Source organism: Ciona intestinalis, unplaced genomic scaffold (assembly GCF_000224145.3).
Source record: "Ciona intestinalis unplaced genomic scaffold, KH HT000134.2, whole genome shotgun sequence".
Taxonomy (NCBI): domain Eukaryota; kingdom Metazoa; phylum Chordata; class Ascidiacea; order Phlebobranchia; family Cionidae; genus Ciona; species Ciona intestinalis.
Genome location: NW_004190456.2, coordinates 64,120 through 85,916, shown reverse-complemented (window position 1 = coordinate 85,916; position 21,797 = coordinate 64,120). Strand labels below are relative to the sequence as shown.

Below are 21,797 nucleotides of genomic sequence, written 5' to 3'. Positions count from 1 at the left end.
AACATTCTATGTTGTACGATCTTTGTGTGTTGTATTTGTATCACAACACTAGTAATCATGTAGCAGGGGTGAGTGGATTATGAATATATGTAACATATTTATCCTCGCATGGCAAAAAAACGACAGTCGTTATAACACGGGTGTTCTGTTTCATACACATCGTGCCCACTTATAAGTTACCACGTATGTAACTTATTTATCCTCGCATGGCGGGGCAACGACAGTCATTATAACACGGGTGTTCTGTTTCATACACATCGTGCCCGCTTACAAGTTACCACGTATGTAACTTATTTATCCTCACATGGCGGGGCAACGACAGTCATTATAACACGGGTGTTCTGTTTCATACACCTCGTGTTCGCTTACAAGTTACCACGTATGTATCTTTGTGAGTGATTTGGACAACCTGTTGGTGACAACTATGTTGTACCATTTATCCTAAAGGATCTTTCGCAAGGACACACACCTACAAATGTGGTAGAATAAACCTTGAACCCGGTATCCTGCGTTTCAAAGAATAAATTAAACTAAATCATTTTATACCCCTCAAGAATTACAACCCTGCCACTGAAGAGTTGAAGTTCGTGCAAGTTATGATCGCAAACACATTAACCTCTGGTGGTTGCAGAGATTTGGTGAAACAACTGTATGAAAAGGAATATATTTCCAAAGGTAATATAAGTGTTATTCTGTTAATTACAGATTCAGCCTAAAGATATTTTATGAAATAGACAAAGGAAGAATTTCACCTGTTAAATATAGTTTGCAAGTGTGCATATTGAATTTAATTTGATTCACAGTTACTTTATCAAAGTAAAACATCTGGCCTTTTGTCAAAGTAGTTAGCGCGACTGCCTGTAACCCGGAGGTTACAAGTCCAGGGCTTGCCGATGTTACCATTGTGAGCGTATGTGTCCTTGGGCAAGACACTTAATGGGAATTGTTCCCACCCAGTGGTCACTAATGGGTTGTTCAAATTGTAACTCATGCCGGAAAAAAATCATATGTGGTAACTCGTAAGCGGACATGAGGTGTATTAACGATGAAAGAGTATGTTTTTTTACACTTTCCTTGATTTAACAGAGAAAAACAAGAAAATCCAAAAGAGCAAAACAAACAAAGAGATGATGGCAGCTTTATCTAAATATTTAAAGAAGGATAAACCTCATATTCAAACAGCTCTAACTACAGCTATACAAAGCCAAGGTTTACATTACTGTATATGGATATATTATGGTATTGGTGAATTGTTTAAAATATAATGTCATGTGGGACTATGTCTTTTTTACTGAAAGTTTTGAAAGTTTTACCCAAAAGTATGTTTATATAACTATTAGTGGCGCAGCCAGGGTGGGGTTTCGTGGTCGTAACCTCCCCTTTAAAAAAACTTTTGTATATAGAAACCCCCCTTATTTTTTTTAGATTGAAATCTCCCTTATTTTTTTTTCCGGCTGCCCAACTGAAAACTTTCAACTGGCCTTCATTACTTCTTCCATTTTTTGAATTTATATGTTGTTTGCTATCAATTCATATAGGTAAATAAGATAACAATGGGATTAATCACATTAAAATTGTTTGGCAAATAATTTTGAGGAGTCTATAAAACTTTTTTGGGGTTTCCAGGTGTGGATTACCTCAGCCAAGTTGTGGAAGGTTGTTTTTCAAGTAAAAACAAAATTTGTTTGCTCTGGATCGCCACCCAGTGGGAAGTGTTGTTTGAAAATAAAGAAGTTGTTTATGATGTCACAACCAACCGTGCTGTTGAACATATTGCCAATCTGTATGTATTAGTTTCTCATTAGCACTTAAAGTAATGTTAAATGGGGCTAGTTTTATAACACCTGTAGCTAAGTTTTTATAACTTGTAAGACTTAATAACAACGTCAACAAAACCTGGGGCTTACAAAAGAAATACACATTAACAAGTTGTATTTTAGGCATATTTTGTAAAACTGCTATTTTTTACTTTGTAGTGAGAAATCAGGAAACTTCTGGCTACTCCACATTTTGCTGCGGCTACGAAATATGGATGCAAAGTTGGCAGTTGGGTTTGTACAAGATCTATTGGTGAATATGAAGCAGTTTGTGGTGGAATTTGGAGTTGATGTTTCAACAACAACATCAACACCTTCTTCAACAACAACATCAACACCTTCTTCAACAAGATCAAGCACGCCGTTGAACACACCTTCTACAACAACAAGCAAGGAAAAATATGTTGCAACAAAAGAATCGATAACAGCGGAAGCAACATATGAATTAAATGCAACACTGAAGTTGCCTTCAAATCCACCAACCAATGAAACACCGGGTACGTCATCTGCGCTAGAAGCATCCACAACAATAGGGGCGACATCAAGTCAACAACTGGTCACATCTTCAGCAATACCAACCAATGAAACACCTGCAGCATCAAATGTTGATGTAAGTGTAGCAACTATGATGTATAATATTTACCTTACTGTTAATTATTAATTTTTCCTTTTATTTTTAGCTTCACAGTAGAAGGTATTTAGTTTTCAAGAATACTTGAACTAATATTTTTGACCTTAAAGTACTAAGTTCCAATAAAACTTTTCCAAATTATCAGCCATACAGAAAAATAATCACCCACAAAGGTACATTCGTGTTATTCGTAAATGGGCACGCGGTGTATGAAACAGAACACCCGTGTTATAACGACTGTCGATGCCCGCCACATGAGGATAAATAATAATTTTTGGCTGTCGTTAGTACTAACTTTGCTTCTTTTTAAAAGAATATCAACGAGGTGTTTAACTTGCTGAAAAATCGCATCAATAGGTCAGTTAACGATACTGACTTTGATAAGGTAATATCATTGTGTTTTATTTGAAAACAAATTCTCTTATTAGTTTCTGTATAAATTGTGCTACATAATCTAGTTTGTTGAACAAATGGCAAATTGTATATGGTGTGATGGTATAATGTTGGTGGGACAAAAATGTTACTCTTATCAGTTGAGGGTTACCATAGGCCCTCTATGTTGCAGAGGGAATTTATTACATGGTTACAACAAATGCCGGGTCGAAATCTACAAACTGGAGAAAGTTCAAAGGTCACAATTTACTTTGGTTCAACATTCACACTTTTTATTTATTTAAAAAAACTTGACTCTATTCTAACATTTGTGCGTGATCATATATTTATCAGTTTTACAAAGTTTGCCATATAGTTTTTCTAAGCAGTTCAACAGTTTTGTTACTTTATACCTAAGCTTGAATTTTTATTCAAACTCCTAAACATTCACTTTGTTGCAATTAACCTAATTTTAACAATTCAGGCAACTGATAAACCACACCATACAATGCCAACAACACAACTAAAGGTACATTCATTGTGATACATGGCTTTTTAGTAGCACATTTTATTGCTTATTTTGTATATTTTCTATAATGTATTTTTTAACACTGCATTAGAATTGCTCCACCCAGTGATCCTGGATTGCTTTTAAAGAGATTGTCTAAAGTGTCATTCATAAATTAAAAATAAAATTATCACCTACAAAGTTACATACGTGGTAACTCGTAAGCAGGCACGAGGTGTTTGAAACCGAACACCCGTGTTATAACGACTGTTGTTGCCCCGCCATGCGAGGATATATAAGTTACATTCATTAATTATTGCATTTTTTTTAACATAGCGTAAAATATATTTGTTTTATTGCAATAACAATTTTTGTTATTTTTTAAAATTTTATTTGTTTGTTTGCAGAGTCAGCCCCAAGTGACTCAATTCGGTAACACAGTAAGTAGTATTAAGTCATTAATATTTATTGTGTTGTAGTTATTTTTTCAATTTACACAGGCAGCGATAAACAATCAATACCAACCAATACAACCCACAGAACAACAACAAAGTCGGCAGGTATGTTTTTTAGTAGCGATATATTTGATACATGTGATCAGATTTAAACACTTTTAACCATTTTTGTTTGGTACAAGTTTGAAACTACTCTTTTACAATATATTGCAGTCATATGCAGAAGCAGTGCAAACAACAAGTAACCAAAGTGTTACAATAGAGAATGAATGTGTTTCTCAAGGTAAGAGGACTTCATATTTTAAAGCCCTAATTACAGTATTTTAAATGAATGGCTATTTATGTTATGTTACCACGTATGTAACTTATTTCTCCTCGCATGGCGGGCAACGGCGTAATGTTATAACATGTTCTGTTTCATACACCCGAGGCCCACTTATGAGTTACCACGTTGCATATAACATTGTGGGTGATTAGTCTCGTTTTTTTCACATTTTTGTTTCTGACCGGCCATTCGTAAAACCCTAGTGATTTTTGGGGCTTGGAGCAATTGATGTTAAGTGTCTTCCCAAAGACACATACGCCCTTCATGGTAGCATCATCGCATTTATATAGGCTGCTATAACCACTGTGCCACTAAACCTGTTATTTTTATTTGAATCTGTTTCATTTACTTCTAACAGTGACGCGTAAAAACAGCAATGTTGGCAACACTTCAAGCACAAAACCTGAAACCAAGCAGGAACAGAATCAAGAAACTGTGGAAGGTAAACGAAGAAATCAGCAAAGTGGTGCTGAAGCTTCGGTGGACCCAAAAAAGAAGAAAAGTGACAACAAACAAGGGAAAGGGCAAAAAGGGGGTAAAAGTAAGAATACTTTATAAAGAATTGTTTATCAGATGTAAAACGTGTATGTTTTCAATAGACAACCGAAACACTGCTGACAAAGAAAGTCAAAACAATGATCAAAAGAGCACGAACAATGAAAGACCCACCCACAGTTCAGGTGGTGACAATAAAGATGTTTCAAAACAAACCAACAAAACATCAAAGAAATCAACTGAACAACTGACATCTGCTGACAATGGTAACCAATGTGTGTTGTTGTATGTAGGAACAGCTATGCCATGTCTTTGTACAATCAAAATGTATTTTTTAAGGCTTGTCACTGCTATTACTATTGGCATTGGGAGAATAATAAGACACTTAACGGCAATTGCTTCGAAATATCCCCCAAAAAATATTTACACGCGAAATTGCATGCAAAGTAAACTTGACTATTGTTCCCTGCAAGCAACCATGAATAGTTGCACTTACTCATTCAATCATTTAGTTAACAATCTCATTAATAATGTTACAATCTCAAAAGTTTTTTGCTGAAGTCTATTGAAAAATAATTTTAAGTTTAGTTCACAGCATAAAATTACCTTTATTATACAGCAAGCAATGAGACAAAGGTTGAAGTTACTAGTGTTGGGGCATGGGGAATGGAAGGGAAGGCCAATATACAAGTGCAAGATGGTAATTGAACTGTTTAGTATTGTCTAATAGGAAAATACATATTTTGTATCTTGCATTGGTGAAAGCATACAACATGTATTTTGAATGAATAAATGAATGTAACTTACTTATCCTCGAGTTGCCCGAAAACGACAGTCGTTATAACATGGGTGTTCATACACCTTGCGCCAACTGACGAGTTACCACGTATGTTACTTCCTGGGTGATTATTTTTTTGGTGGATTTTTACATTTTTTCATGTGTGGCTGATAATTTGGACAATCCATTAGTGACCACTGGGTTGGAACAATTGCTGTTAGGTGTCTTGCCCAAGGACAAATACGCCCATAATAGTAGCAACGACGAGCCTTGAACCCATTACCTCTGGGTTCGAAGCAGGCGCGCTAACCAACTGTGCTACGGTGCCAGACTTGTTATTTTGTTATAAAAGAACTTAATATTTAACTTAAATAGATGGTAGAGTAGTAAGTGGCCAAGAAGGAAACGAAAGCATTAAAAAAGAAACCTTGGAAGTCGTACAATCTGGAAATAAAAACGATTCTGCTAAAGTACATGGACAAGCCAGCCATGGTGATATATTATATATTCATTGCATAAAAAGTTTTTAGTAAAGTATTTATACTGTAATCTATATTTTTAAAAAGTTTTCAAATTTTGGCAAAAAGTGTTTTTAGCTGCATTAAACCTAAAAGCTTGTATGGTAGTTTGATAAAAACACAAGGCAGTTGCAATGAACCTTTGTATTTGTAGAAGGTGTTTAAAAGAGCTATTCTTATACTTTATTCATATTTTTCTGCAGGTCATAATTTAAGGCCAAGAAATAATGGTGGCAACATTGTTGAACAAGAGAGCAAACCAGATCTTGTGGCATGTTTCGACTATTGCCAAGCTATGGAAACACCTTTGGACAATGAAGAAAATGGTAAATGCTTACATCGAACTTAAAACAGAAGATTAAATCTAATTCATTACAGAGCAAGTTGTTGAGTTTCGTGTCTTGGTTGACAAGAAAGACAAAATACCAGAAGGATTGGAACTTAATGTTTTTATTCAAGGGAAGAGTTTTCACCGAATGCACCCAGACACTTACATTAAAACAGGGTATTGTAATGATGTTTGTTGCGTAGTGCTTAAATATCAATGTGTATGTTCTGTAATATTCTTATACTGGTATATGTAATATTATTATACTGGTACACCACTTATATAACTATGTACCTATACACACAGGGCAGTGGTTTACCACTTTGCTTGTGTGTTTCCTACAAAAACACGACAATTTGTGTACAAGTATGTGTTGGTTGATCCTTCAACTAAAAAGAAAGGCTGGGAAAATGTTCCTCAATGGGGCCATGATGAAGTAAACAGAGTTAGAGAGCATTTTCAAGGTAAATTGATAAAAATCACAAAGATTAACCAATTTTATTTTATTGTTCAGCAAATGACAAACTATATCAATATTATCTCTGCAGAACATCTTATCCCAAACTCCCATCTTACTTTCTTTGATGTGGCAACATTCACTGTTGATGGGAGGCACAAACCTGAGTTTGAAACCATGTATTCACGAAACCTAATGGACCACCTTCCAGTTGTGCAACAGTTATCTCAAGTTCCAACAAAAGATGTAGTTCTTTCTTCTTTACTTATTCAAAAGTGGATTGGTTGTGCATCACATCTTGCAGAATTTAAAGGAAAATACTTCAATGGAGATTGTAATTTCTTCCCTAGTGCTGTAAGTAACAAAGGCTTGTTCGTTTTCTTCAGTTTCCTGTGCATCTAAATATAACTATAATAATAGAACACATTATAGTTAACCTCATGGCTCAGGCATTGATTTTTAATTGCAGAAGTCACTGCTTCGTGACTACATTAATGGAATATCAGCCAAAGGTTCATCAGAAATGACAAAACTTTCTGTCTTTGTTTCTCTTTCTGCTGCGATGGCGTTTCACAAACTTTTCTGTTGGCATAAGGAAAGGTACCAATCGAACCCCCGTAAGGATGATTCGGATTGGAAAATCATCTGTAGTGGATTGGGTTTGTACAACATGCAACGTGAAGAGATGACAAGTTTGTATCAACAGTTGCAAGTATTGGAAAGGTGAGTGATTGACAGTTATTAGTGCTGGGCTTATAGTAGTGCTACTCAAACCTCATTGTGCATTGACCCAGTCATGTATTTTACATCATTTAGGCTTAAAATAAAACTATATTACAATAAAAAATCAAACTGAAGTAACGTTTCAACTATATCACTTGTTTATATGCTACATAGCACAGATCAGTACTCAAAGAACTTCTCAAAATTTGTGCTACAAAACATTAAAAACAACTAATTAATATATATTTTAAAGTATTCCTCATTTTAGAACTGGCACACCACTGAAAGAACTCACCCAATATATTTGGGAAAATTCAAAGACATTTCCAGAATGCATTTTTCTTGTCCCATTATATTATTTGGTTGAAAATGAAGGCAATGCTAAAGTTACTGCAGAAAAATGGGAAAAGATGGAAAATGCTCTTGGATTGGATTCATTGAATATCAGAGAACAAGAGTATGGGGACATGTTTTATTGATGATTTAGTATGTACTGTCGAATAGAATGGGGGAAGCCAAATAACTGTTCACAAAGTTTTAACAGTTAAAACTCAAGATAATTTATATTTTAGCCTGGCTTAAGCACATCTCTAACCCAGTAGACACCATAAAGCAAGACTTGTCTTGTATCTTGTAAGCAGACACAAAGTGTATAAAGCAAAACACAACATTTTAGAAAAAGTAAACCAACTTGTATTTCATTCACTAATTCAGGTTACATAATAAAATATTTTTATTTCAGGCCATTAATAAATATCTGCATCAAAATAAAAGAACTGTTGGTATACTGGCCGGCTCTGGTTACAGTTTATCAGCGATTGTTGACTTGCGAGAGTATTCTTAAAGTTATGAAGAAAGAAAAAAGTTTTGAAGATCGTTTTAAACTTGAGCTGGTTTTGGAGAAACTTGCTTCAGATGATTACACAAATAAGGTAAAACTGTGTTTTTGGTAATTTGCTGTTTTGTATAATTTAACTTTTAAAACACAGAAGTGCATTGGTGAATCCAAATTGGGAGAATGGATTGAGAGACAATGTAACCAGTACATTGAAGAGTGTACAAAACGAACGTACGTTTTATTTTTTATACTATCTTTATGTAATTTGTTTTTCTCATAAAATTCCTATTGTTTTTGCAGAAGTTGCACTGTGGAAGAAACGAAAAAAGCAAAACAATCATTGCGTAAAATGATTGATCATTCTCAACAGTTGTTGCAACGTGCTTGTGCTACAAATGTTACTTCATCTGATTTTCAATTACTTCAGTGTTTGTCAATTGCAGCAAAGCTGATTGACCTTGAAGCTGCACTTGCACAAGTAAAGTTGCTCTAACGAAATATTTTATTTTAGAAATATTAAATATTATTACAGTACAATAACACAGTTGCAACTTTTAAAACTAGTTTGTTTCTAAAAACATTTAATGGGCCATCTGGTCTACTAGGTCATATTTTTTGATATTGTTATAACTTAATGGTTTGAATGCATGGTGGCTAAAGATATTGCGAAAACAATCTCTTTGTTAGTCTAGGCAGAGCATAATATTTATAAAATATCTTCCAGTAAAAGGACATTAATTTTATTATACCAACATTCAGTCTGTTATTGGGCGAGACGTCTTCAGGGTATGTACTTTTGTATACCAGCTCCATTTCAAAATCTAGCTGTAGTATGACTTGCTGAAACCCTTTATATTTATACCTATGATTACAAATAAGAAGTTTATTGTTTATCAAGGCATCAACCGAATCAGAATTTCCAACAGACCAAGATTTCGATTTTGTGAGTAGCAAAGTAGTTGGTTGGATTAAAGCAGACACCATGAGAACAATTAATGATAAATATGTTAAGGTAAGAGGTAACGAACTAACCCCGTATAAGACTTTGTAATGTATTGAGTTTGACCCTGCTGACATAGTGAGTATATGTAACATACAACAAGACACTTTTTGGTAGTTGCTGGAAATTAGTATTCAATAAACATTACTTTAACACTTTATTGAATAAGTCACTGTGTGTTGTCTTGACACAGAAGATAATAGGTAATAATATTAATCCTATTTAATCATGTTTTCACATTGTAATTTATCCAGAGATGGGAAAGGCTGATGAAGGTTAAATTTTCTGAAGCAAAATATCAAGAAAGATGGAAAGAAGCAATGCATGTAGCTGTTGGAAGCAAAATACTGGAGGTAAATTTTGCATCGGCTGTTATTACAACCTAATTATAAATGAATGTAACTTACTTTATCCTCGCGTGGCCGGAAAACGACAGTCGTTATAACACGGGTTTAGCACCTCGTGCCAGCTTACAAGTTACCAAGTATGTTACAATTCATTAGTGACCACTGGGTTGGAGCAATTGTCGTTAAGTGCCTTACCCAAGGACACATACGCCCACAATGGTAGCAGCAAAGAGCCTTGAACTTGTTACCTCTGGGATAGAGGCAGGCAGGCGTTCCAACTAACTTTTCATAATCAATACAGTTAACTAATAATGTTAACGCAGCTTTATTTTCTAGGTCGGTGAAGGTGTTCTCTGGTTCTTTGTTGAAAAATTGGACAAGTTAAATCCATCAAAAGAGCTTCAAAGTTGCTTTTCTGATGCTGTATATGAATATGTATCACAACTTTCACAGGTAAGTTTAATTGGTTTTATTATAATAGATGTTTTTGATTTGTTGTCTCTTACGATTCCTTAGTAAAAAGTGTCAATTTTACTTTATCAATAACCTCTCACAAAAACTAAAAATTACATATTTTGGTTGAAAACAAAGATTCCATTAATGAATGAATGAACGTAACTTATTTATCCCCGCGTAGCCGGAAAAGTCGTTATAACGCAAGTGTTTTATTCCATACACCTTATGCCAGATTACGTCCATGTGTGTTACTTTGTGGGTTAATACTTTTTGATTTTTTTTCATTTTTATTATGTATGACTGATAATTCGGACAACCCATTAATGACCACTGGGTTGGAGCAATTGCTGTTAAGTGTCTTGCTCAAGGACACATATGCCCACAATGGTATCAGGGACGAGCCTTGAACCTATTACCTCTGGGTTACAGGCAGGCGCACTAGCCAATTTGCCACGGCGCCGGACATATTAATTGGTAGAGAAACAAGCCTTTGAGATTCTTTCTAATAAAAGTAACAGCAATTATTCAATGTGAGTTACTGTGTTAAAATGTAATTGGTTCTTTGATTTACAGAAAGATGCTACTTCGTGGAAAAGATTTAAAAGTTACATTTTTGAATCAGACTTTCAGAAGATTGCTCACAATATGGGCAGATTATTCTTAAACAAGTGGGGCGAGTTTGGAATCAACCAGTTTTTAACTTTCCTTCTAGAGTGGCCATTTGCTTTGAGGTTCTTCAGTTTATTTGGTGAGAAGTTTAACTATCCATATTTCTCGTTTTGTAAATATACTCAATAGTACAAGCATTAAAACTTAATGTTTTGCCTGGAAAAAGCAGCAAAGAAGGTATTAATATGTGTGGGAGTGTGGCCATAATCAAATTGTACATTATTTTATAGATACTAAAGAAAAACAAAAAGTTCTTGACAGAGATGCTAAAGAGGCGATGGAAATGATTGCTGCGCTAATGCAAAGTACAATGGAAGCATTAATATCTGGTGACATTACTTGCAAAGAATTGAATCGGATCATTCACGCAAAATCTGAAGTTATTGACGCTTGGGAAGTTATTACAAAGGTGATAGTTTATTTTTTAATACGATTATACAGTAGACGTTTTGACATACTATGTACAAAACAATTGCTCTAACTTGGTCACATATTGGTTGTCCAAATTACCAGCTATACAGAAACACAATCATCCACAAAGTGGCATATGTGGTAACTTGTAAGCGGGCACATGGTGTATAAAACAGAACACTCATGTAATAGCGACTGTCATTGCCCCGCTATGCAAGGATAAATAAGTTACATACGTCGTAACCTGTAAGCGGGCACATGGTGTATGAAACAGAACACCTGTGTTATAACGACTGTCATTGCCCCGTCATGCGAGGATAAATAGGTTACATCCTTCCATTCAATTATAGACTACTTGTATTCCAGTATCATGGATCTTCGGTAGACTTCACTGAAACAGAACTAAGTGATGCCATAGATCAGAGAAGAGCTGAGTATAAAGAATACGAACGTGTCAGAGGTTGTTGTCAGGATTTCACAAAGATTGCTGCAAAAACAAGTAATTATATATTATAATGAAAGTGACTATGAAGTCCCTTTGGACAACCCAATAGACCCTGGGTTGGAGCCTAATGAAGGCAGTCTGAATAATTGTCAGAGACAATTTATCTAACATTAATACAAATACGTTGATTCATTTCTTTTCAGCAATACTAAGGATTGATACATCTGCAATGAATGAGGCTTTAAATACAAATATTGATGACAAGAATTGGTCAGATATAGTTGAGGTTCAAAACAATGAACATACGGCTATGAAAGTAAAGCTGTTTAATCTCAATGGAGATGAACTAAATGATCTGGCAGCAATTCAAGCTGCTAAAGTAAGATGGATTGATTTAATTTGTGACAGATTTGCATTGCACAACACTTTCCAAAGCAATTTTTTTCTCTATATTTATGGTATTATTTTTCAAAGAAGTTAAATTCCCATCATCATAAAGTCAATAAACCTAGAATTCTTTTCCCAGTGGCAACACTCTCAAATTGCTTAAGTCATAACATTTGTTTATTGCTAAATTAGTTTTACTACACCTCAAATTCATAATTTCTTATATTTTCTCACAGCTGCATGAAAACGAGATTATCTTTAAAGTTTGGACAAAACATGCTGAAAATGCTGCAGAACAGATTGAAGAACCTGACCAAGATAAGGATGAGAATGGAAACAAGGATGATGTTCCAACTTTATCTCTTCAAGGAATGCGAGAGTTGATTTGGCATCCAGTTAGAGAAGAACTTACAAGATTACACCACCAACTGCGGCAAGGTTGATATAGATTATAAAAGAGACCATTTTGGTTGATCTTTTTATTTGATCTTTTTGTTTAATTGTTTGTTTATAATTTTCCGAGTAACATAACAATAACTTTTATTTATCCCTTTGAAACAATAACGAAGATCATTTATTCAATAACGGAATTATGGCAAAGAACCATTGTGATATATTAGATAAAATTATTTCTTTTATTTTCCATTTTAATTTTTCATACTTTACACAGGAAACCTGCCACTGTGTGAGATTGAACAACATTTGGCCAAGTATTACGAAAAAGATTCAGATCGCTTTAAAACAACTGTCCATGATTTTGTTGAAGCCGTTTTCAACTTCCCACTTGATGGAGGTGTGGCTCATTCAGATGCAGATAAAGATCTTGAAGTGTTGGTTGTTCAAGATTTGGTAGAAGATCTTGTTGCTGGTGATCATGTTGCTCAGGGAGATATGGATGTTGGTGAAGAAGAGGTTCTTCCTGCAAAAGATCAAGAAGTTGTCCTGATGGATGATATACATCAAGAGGATGGAGATGATCAAGACGAAGATGTTGCTCTTGGTGAAGAAGATCCAAACACACTTGATGTTGATGCTGAAGGTTTAGCTGATGATCCTCCTGATGTTGGTCATGAAGAGGATGTTGTTGAAGAGTTGGCTACAGCAACCCAGGATCCGATTGCATTTGAACCTATTGAAGATATTGAGGAAGCAGTTGAAACAGAGAATCAAAACCATACAGGTCAAAAAGAAATTGAACAATTTTCGATTGAATCAGCTTCTTCTGAAAACTTAAACATGAAAGCAAAAGAAGAAGAAAGATTGCATAAAGAGTTTTTACAAAAGCCACTACTGGACCAGATTCGTTACCGTGCTAACCAAATCTGCAACTATTTCTCCATCAAACATCAACAAAAAACTGTTGATATTTTTTATGATTTAAAAAATGTTCTTGCATTGGGAGGAGACTTTGGTTTGTTGGAGATAGTTCAGGTAATTATAGATATCTTTAACAATTTAATTGTAATTTTAATACTACCGGTCCTCTGTAATATCAAGTTAATGTAAGATTTTTGAGACCGACCATTTCTCTGCCGGGCATTGAGGTACTAGACAATATCTTTGTATCCATAACTGTGTGGCAACTTTTGCTGACAAGAGTGAAAAATGTTGAGTATTGGTTAAAAACAGTTCTTGAAGTATAGTAGGTCTGACATTAAAATCAGTAGATGTAATTGGAAAGTTCCCTGGCATGCCCACCATAAGACAGAAGAAGAATATTAATTCTAATTATTTATCAGAACAACCAAGGAATGGCTGAAACAGAAACATTGAATTCAATTTCACAAGACATGATTAAAGCAAACAAAGCAATTGATAAAGTGACTGATGAAATGGTCAAATTCTTGGAAGATTTTCTGAAACAAGAAGAACTTATTAAGTGGCTCAAAGAAAACATGAAAGGTAAAATCCCTTTTTCTAATTATCAGTAATGGAAAACTACGAACAAAAAGAACAACCTTTGGGATAGAGATTTTATCCATTATTCTACATTATTTTATTTTTCATCCCAGACATCGGGGAAGTGAAAGTGATGAGCGATCTTGCGATGATATCAGCCGGAGGAACTCCCATGGAGGTTGATCGTGTCTCCTGCTTCCTCAGTGCAGTGATGACATTCTCATCTTTGCTCTTCGATTTGAATGAACAATCAGGACTTACTGAGTTGATGGGTTCTATTACAAGAGTTTGGGAGTCAAAACAGAATGACAAAAGCATCATTGAAAAATGGGTGAATGTTGTTAAACTTATATCAATCTGTATAACAAACAATCTTGTCATAAACAGAATAAATAGGTGTGTGCTTTCTGGATTCAATATGGTGGTAATGGTTAAAGGTATTATAGCACACTTATGTTACTTGTTGTAACAAGTGTCTTGTGTTTTTTAAACAGAAAGAAACAGGCATACATCTGGCATGGTTGAATGGAATAAAGGACTTTCATGGATCAGTTGAGAAATCTTCTTTATCAAAAGCGCAAAGCATTAATAGTTATGGAATATATGAAATAGGAAATGCAACAAAACCTATTTCAACTGTTGACAATTCAATTAAACTTGTACTTAAAGGACTGGAAAAAGACGGTAAAAGCATTTCAACATTTCATATATCAGTATTAAGCCCCAACAGAACAACTAATGCTTAGCAAAATCGGTGGACATGATGGGTTAGATAGAAAAACCACCATTCACAGCCCTTTATTGCAACAAGCAGGCAGAGATATCAAATTTGCCACCTATGTTATAACTTAGAATTTTCCTGCCTCATGAGAATAAACAATTACTTTTTATTCATTCACCGCATGATCTTATCTCATTAAAATAATGTTTTGCAGACCAAGATGAGGAAATGAGTTTGTCAAACTTACATGATCTTCAATCTAGACTAATGTTGATTGCTGGTGAAGCAGATAAAAGTTTAGCCGATGTCAAACATTTCATATCCGTGCTGTCCCATGTTGAAAAACTAACAAGAGCGTATGTGAAACTGAAAAATGCTGGGTGCTTATTGTTTGATAAGTGGGCGGCAAAACTCAGGTAAAATCACTTTAATAATGTTATGTTATAAATTTGTATATTGTGTGTGGAAAAGAGTAACATTTAATTGTGTAGGTTGTCTTTAAACTGTTTTTTTTTTGTAAATGTATAAATTTATCAAAATCTTTCGATTTCCAGATGCTTCCAAGAGAAAGCTGAAGATAACTTGCTTAGCGTTCAGTTTGACGACAAATCTTCTGTAATTTTTTCACCTGGTGAAGTACTTGTTGATGTGCAGAACCTCACCACTGTATTGGAGGAAACACACGACAGGCAAGTGGGGTTTATTTAGCGATACTTTGCACGAGCAAGACAGTTTAAATTAGATTTAGGCCTCAAATATAGGCCAAACAACTAAAAGTAATTGCCCTAATTCATTGCTCACTAATGGAATTTCTAAATCGCCGTCCATACAAAATAATTGAAACAAAGTTACATGGCAACTCGTTGGTGGAAATAAGCAGAATACGAAAGAAAATTTTTTTTATTTAATGTTTGCAGTTGCTTTGCCATGGTAAAATTAGTTTTGAAAATGACATTCATTTTATTTCAACAGATGGAAGATTGGAATGGATGAAAAGAGAGAGAACTTTTATCACCTGAATCATTTCAATGTGAAGCAGACGACCTACTTGTGCCGAGAGCTCGCCAACGCGCATGAAGGAGTTGAACTGCCCGACCAAGTTCATACTTTGCTTGCATCTGTAAGAACCAACATCACCAACGAGGAGATCGTGAATCTTCTTGGAGCGGCAACCAAAGCAAAAGATCTTCCACTTGAAGAGGATAATGTTGATCAAGATCACTTTGTTGGTTTGTATTTAGTTTTCAAAATTAAGAAGATTGCGTTTATAATGGGTCAAATGGAGTCTATATCCCAAGTCACTTAGTGTGTTACACTGTAGGACTTCAGGCTTATGAATTAGAAAACAATAACGTGTTAACACAATATAAGTATTCAGTTGTGATATGGTATTTTTTCTGTATTCTATCTTTAACAATTAGTACATTTACAGATTACTTTTGGTATAGGCTATAGCTTTAATTAATTAACTAGTATTCTGTAATGAAAGTAAGCCTATTCAGTGATAAATTATTACTTCAAGATAAATTATTACTTATTATTATTACTTCAAGCCTATTCAGTTATTATAATGAATATTTTGGTTGGGCATAACTTCAAGAATTTGTACATTTCACATTTACAGATAAAGTGGAACTAACTCTTAACGAACGGAAAAAGCAAGCTGTCATCAGATTAGTTGGAGAAGGAACATCTGAACAACTTGCTAAAGCTGCCGTGCAATGTTCTGGCGATGATATTGATTATGATGAATGTTTCTTATGGACAATGGATAATGAATATGATGATGATGAAGAGAAGATAAATGAACTTGTTAACCAGTTCAATCATGATGTTGGTATGTGGTAGAATAATTATGTTTCATGTTGCCAGCATGGTAAAGCTCTTGCTTCCCAACCAGAAGTTACCAGGTTCAAAGCTCGATGCTGCTTCCGTTGTTAGCGTTTGTTCCTCAGGTTACTATTAGTAATTACTCCAATCCACTGGTTTATTTAATATCTTGGTGGCTTCATCAAACTTGAATAGTTATGTGAAAGTGTTCATAACTGGTATATGATCAAAGAAGTTAATGTTCTTACACATATTTAGTATTAGTTACCTTGTATCTTGCAGGCATGGTGTCAACAAGCAGTGACATCAATGTTGTTCAATCTGTGGTAGACGACAGATCTGAGATGTCACTCGGAGAAATTATTCAAAAGCTTTCCAATATGGATGGTGCTGCGCATCATGGTGCGAGTGTTGCTGTCAAGACTATTGCTCACCGATACATTGAAAAAACCTCGGTATATTAACTTAATGTAATGTCAATACACACACTATTGTAAAAGGCATCACATTTGTTATTAGGTTCTTGTTATAGCTACTTTATACTTTAAAAACAAGTAAATCCTGATAATCAAAATAAATCCTGATAACAAATAAAAAGGGTAACCTATTTCAAAAAGTTATTACTGTACATAAGTAAGGATTTTTAATTAACAGGTAACTTCACTGAGCGACTGCATCAGTTTGGAACATCTTGGCAATCTGCTTGAAAGCTTATGTGACAACACATATAAAATCACCCGAGTTTTTCATGACAATTTTACCCTTGGGAAACCCAACCTTATTGTGTGTCCTCCCCATAATATTTGGTCGACCATCTTATCCCTTTACATGAAAACGCATGACCAGCCACTCCCAACAACATCTGAGGTGTTGGTGTGTACTGAGACAACAACTAAAGAAGACGTGGAACTTTTATTGAGGAGATCTGTTCAATATGATGCATCATCTGGTCAGTTTAATATTTCCTTTGTGTTGTGTTGTGTTATATTTTTATGTGTCCTTGCCATGTAGTAATAGTCTAGTCTGCAGAGTATGGCAGGTGCACAAGCAATTTTTTTACAAACTTTTGGTCATGCACGCCATAGTTTGTCCCACGCATGCCAATTGATTAAACAAAGACAAAAATACGTATTAAATTAAGTAGGATTTCCTATTGTGGCTTGGAAATGTACGTGGTTTGCATGTCGATTTTTGATGATAGCACGCGCACACGTGAAAATAACTGCTCCTTACTACTTTACACAGTCATATATTTTTCATTTAAAAATAAAACCAATATACACAAACATTTTTTGTGCTCTTCTCATTAGTATTGGTTGCTTATATTTCATTTTATCCTCAGATTCTCGTATTTACTGCATGGCATGTTGTGAGGCTCTCTCATATGATGTTGCCAACTCCACTGAAGCAATACTTAAACAAATGGATCGATTGAAAACAAAGAACACGAAATACAGACTCGTCTTCATCAGCAGTTCATCAAAACATCATTTATCTGCCTTGTTTGACGAGGTACAAATATTTAATTGTTTGTGAATTATTGGCCTTGCTTGCATATTGTCTGCACAAAATTTAGTTGTTTTACAACAAACATACTACACTCTTTATGTTACATACTATATTAAATCATACTGTTGTCCTGCCCAAGAACACACACTTTATGTTAGTTACATGCAGCCGTGAACACGCTATCATGTGTCCACGAGAGAGCTCCAATCATGTAGCTAATGAAGCTGTGCATTACACAGTATGTATGTTGAATTTTATAAACCAAATAATGTATTTAGTATCGTGTGGATTACAACATACAATTCGGGATGGAAGAAGTTACGAAATATCTGGAGCAACATCTTGTTAGTGTTGGTGGGGAAAGTGCTGCCAATGTTACAAACAACCGCACAGTACAAGCTGTCTTGTCAGATGCTGCTGGAATGGGTTTGTTTATATTGTAATGTTATATACTGGATTTGAGACATCTGAAGTGGGGCCCACAAACTCTGTTTTGGGTCCGTTGAGCATTTCGATATGTCTACATAAGAACGTGCTTTTTCCAATGGTATATGGAAAGATATAGAAAGCAATAAAGTTTAAATATTTTGTTATTCAAGTTAGACTATATTTGAGAAAAAATAGCTGTTAACACATGATTTATGATTGTGTATTGTAAGGAAGAAATTGACTCCATAACAACACTTTTGTCTCCCAGGGAAATCTCTTCACATATCTCGACTGAAAGCACAAATGGACGATCGCTGCCACAAATCAACCATCAGGTTTTTGGAGAAAACATTGAATCCTAATGATGTCATGAGATCACTTCAAAGAGAAGAGATAAAGAACAACGAAGTTCACTTTGTTCATATGGATATTACACCATCTGTGAGTACATTTTTATTTGTTGAAATTGGTTTGTGTAAACGTCTTCTCTTGGCTGTGTTTATACAACAAGAAGTTTTAAGTAGACTTTGATCTAATACAAAGCAGCAACTTGTTTATATTGCCTAATTTTTATAAATTCTTAAACATATTGTACAATAAAAGTATATGCTCAATCAATAGTGTCCATTTATCCAAGCAAAATAACTTAGACCCAGTGTATTATAAAGAGCAAGTACAACACTTGCTGTATTGGGTTACAACAGTTCTTTAAAGTAATACTCTTTGTTTTTCATATATTTTAGGTTTCTGTTGGAGTGAACCAGTTTTTGTTCAATCTTCTGATTCTTGGATCATTCCATGATAATTGTGGAACAATATGGAGAAGACACACCTCCCATTTATACTGCATTGAATATACAAATCTACAGGGAAATAAACAGGTTTCTATTTTAATATTTCATGTATGATGTAAAGATAGCCTACCATTGTTGGTGAATGTATCCTTTGGCAAGACACCTAATGGCAATTAGTCACTAATAGGTTGTCTGAAATTGTAAGCCATATATGGATATAACCAATGAGAATAACCATTATTAGGCTTGGGTTGAAGGAATAAACCTTTGACAAATAACGTTGCATCATTTCAATTGTCTAACTGATGTACTGAATAAGATACATTAAGATGTACAAGTGAGATAATATTGCACAATGGGTTGCAGAAACCTTGGTTAAGCTAATATATTAATTTACAATAACACCTTGTGAGGCCGAATAATTCTTTATAAATAGGGTTTGCATGGGGGCAATAGATTGACATCAACACTTATCTTGGGCTTGTGCATAACAATTTGCATATGTGCATTTGTGAGTAATTCAACAATTATTTTATCCAGGCACAGCTTGAGGAGAGTGTTCTTACTTTGCTTCCATCTGTTACTTGCTTGTCTCCTCGTGAAATTCTTGATGGTAATTATGAAGATGGGAAACATCTGCTCATGGACGAAGAAGAATTTAACAGTGAGACTTACCAAAGACCTTACCAGTACTTGGACATGTACACAAAGAGGCAAGTCCTTGATGAATTCAAGTACCAGGAACCTAAAGGGAATCCAGAAGATTGTTTGAAAGTATTGCTCCAGTATTGTAATATAAAGAAACCAAGTTGGTCAGAATTGAGACATTTTGCGAGTTTTTTGAACATCCAGCTTTTAGATTGTGAACGCTCATTGTTCTGTGACATGTCATTGGTTGGCCACGATTCTAGTTTAACAGGTTTCAAGAACTTTGTCGTTCGTTTTATGATCAGGATGTCACAAGACTTTGCGACTCCCTCTCTTCAACTTAAAGACACAGGAAACTTAGGTCATCAGGAGCAGGCTGTGTTTGAACTTCATCAGCTCAGGAGGAGATGGGAGGAGAACCCGCATCCCTACTTGTTCTTCAACGAAGATAGAGTTTCAATGAGCTTCATAAACTTTCGCATTGATAGGGCTGGGAACTTGTTGAACCCCCAGAACAACACAGTGTTAGAACGTGGCCTGATTCACCACAAACTTGTCAGAGGGTTAGAGTTGCAGAGAGTGAACATACAAGAAAACTTTGACTGCCTATCGAGGCAAGCTAAGCTTGAAAGGCTTTGTAAAGTGTTTGGTGTTGAAAACTGTGTGGACCCAGATCCTACATATGAGTTGACGACTGACAATGTTCTTAAAATGCTGGCAATCCATATGAGGTTTAGATGTGGAATCCCTGTGGTGATTATGGGAGAGACTGGATGTGGGAAGACAAGGATGGTTGAATTTATGAGCAAACTGAAGACAATCAAGCGGAAAGGTGTTGAGAATGTGAACAACATGATTATTGTCAGAGTACATGGTGGGATAACAGTTCCTGCAATACAAGAGCATGCAAGGAATGCTATCGAACTTGCAACTACAAATGCAAAGAAAAATGTGGAAACGATGCTCTTCCTTGATGAGGCAAACACAACAGAAGCTATCTACGCAATCAAAGAGTTTGTATGCGATGGTACAGTGTGTGGGGAAGATATGGACCAAGGAAACTTGAAGATAGTAGCAGCTTGTAATCCTTACAGAAAACACACTGAACAAGCATTGAAGAACATGGAACAATCAGGACTTGGGTTTCGAGTGAAGACAGAAGATACAACAGATAAACTTGGTAATATTCCAATGCGGCAGTTGGTCTACAAAGTAATAGCTCTACCGCCAAGTATGCAACCTCTGGTTTGGGATTTTGGTCAGCTCACCAATGAAGCTGAAAAGATTTACATTTTACAAATGGTTTCACATTTAAGAGAAGCTCTTAACATATACTTGGATCAGTTGACTGTGAACTTAATCGTTAAAGTGTTTGCCGAGTCTCAGAGATACATGAGAGAGCAGAGAGAGCAATGCAGCTTTGTCAGTTTACGAGATGTGGAAAGATGTCTGCAATGTATCTCTTGGTTTCACAAGAACAACAACTGGCTCTTTCCTTACATTCAAGAAAAAACGGAGCTTAATCTTACCCCAATGATCAGGTCTTTGATACATGCCATCAGTATGTGTTACTATGTTACATTAGAACATCGAGAGGACTACCTTGAAATAATCAGCAGTGTATTGCTACGACACAACAACGCGTTAACTGTACAAAACTTGGAACGTGAGATCATTGCATGTCAAGAAGTTTTCCTAGGAAACATCACAGTTGACGAAGACATTGCAAGAAATGAAGCTCTGAGAGAAAATGTGTTTATGATAATAATGTGCGCTGAAATGAGGATCCCACTCTTTCTGGTTGGAAAGCCGGGCAGTTCAAAATCACTGGCAAAAACAATTGTAACAGATGCCATGCAAGGTCCCAATGCAAGAAATGAGATGTTTCGAAAGTTAAAACAGGTTCAAGTTCTTTCTTTTCAATGCAGTGCCTGTGTCGGATGCTGTAGGAATTGAAGCTGTATTCAACCAGTGCGCTCAATTACAAAGAAAACCAGATACAGAGAA

The 21,797-nt window shown here is 35.3% G+C and overlaps 1 protein-coding gene across 1 annotated transcript in view; it reads left to right on the top strand.

Moving 5' to 3' along the window:
- The first annotated feature begins 6 nt into the window (after positions 1–6).
- The window catches only part of LOC100178615 (E3 ubiquitin-protein ligase rnf213-alpha-like), a 25,539-nt gene continuing 3,748 nt past the window's right edge, over positions 7–21,797 (top strand). The window contains 48 exon segments of the mRNA XM_018816077.2: positions 7–68; positions 555–675; positions 1,087–1,209; positions 1,627–1,783; positions 1,977–2,427; positions 2,762–2,833; positions 3,014–3,079; positions 3,305–3,349; positions 3,736–3,768; positions 3,829–3,888; positions 3,997–4,066; positions 4,467–4,649; positions 4,708–4,869; positions 5,223–5,303; positions 5,757–5,873; positions 6,103–6,225; positions 6,278–6,404; positions 6,534–6,691; positions 6,776–7,038; positions 7,154–7,407; positions 7,676–7,864; positions 8,150–8,339; positions 8,397–8,476; positions 8,546–8,723; positions 9,144–9,257; positions 9,500–9,598; positions 9,929–10,045; positions 10,622–10,796; positions 10,948–11,126; positions 11,495–11,627; positions 11,777–11,952; positions 12,197–12,398; positions 12,631–13,391; positions 13,700–13,862; positions 13,973–14,190; positions 14,354–14,543; positions 14,795–14,996; positions 15,135–15,269; positions 15,553–15,809; positions 16,205–16,417; positions 16,693–16,865; positions 17,065–17,359; positions 17,753–17,922; positions 18,198–18,345; positions 18,617–18,789; positions 19,092–19,229; positions 19,683–21,719; positions 21,721–21,796. Of these exon segments, the coding sequence (XP_018671622.1) occupies positions 9–68; positions 555–675; positions 1,087–1,209; positions 1,627–1,783; positions 1,977–2,427; positions 2,762–2,833; positions 3,014–3,079; positions 3,305–3,349; positions 3,736–3,768; positions 3,829–3,888; positions 3,997–4,066; positions 4,467–4,649; positions 4,708–4,869; positions 5,223–5,303; positions 5,757–5,873; positions 6,103–6,225; positions 6,278–6,404; positions 6,534–6,691; positions 6,776–7,038; positions 7,154–7,407; positions 7,676–7,864; positions 8,150–8,339; positions 8,397–8,476; positions 8,546–8,723; positions 9,144–9,257; positions 9,500–9,598; positions 9,929–10,045; positions 10,622–10,796; positions 10,948–11,126; positions 11,495–11,627; positions 11,777–11,952; positions 12,197–12,398; positions 12,631–13,391; positions 13,700–13,862; positions 13,973–14,190; positions 14,354–14,543; positions 14,795–14,996; positions 15,135–15,269; positions 15,553–15,809; positions 16,205–16,417; positions 16,693–16,865; positions 17,065–17,359; positions 17,753–17,922; positions 18,198–18,345; positions 18,617–18,789; positions 19,092–19,229; positions 19,683–21,719; positions 21,721–21,796 (9,907 nt within the window). The 5' untranslated portion in view covers positions 7–8.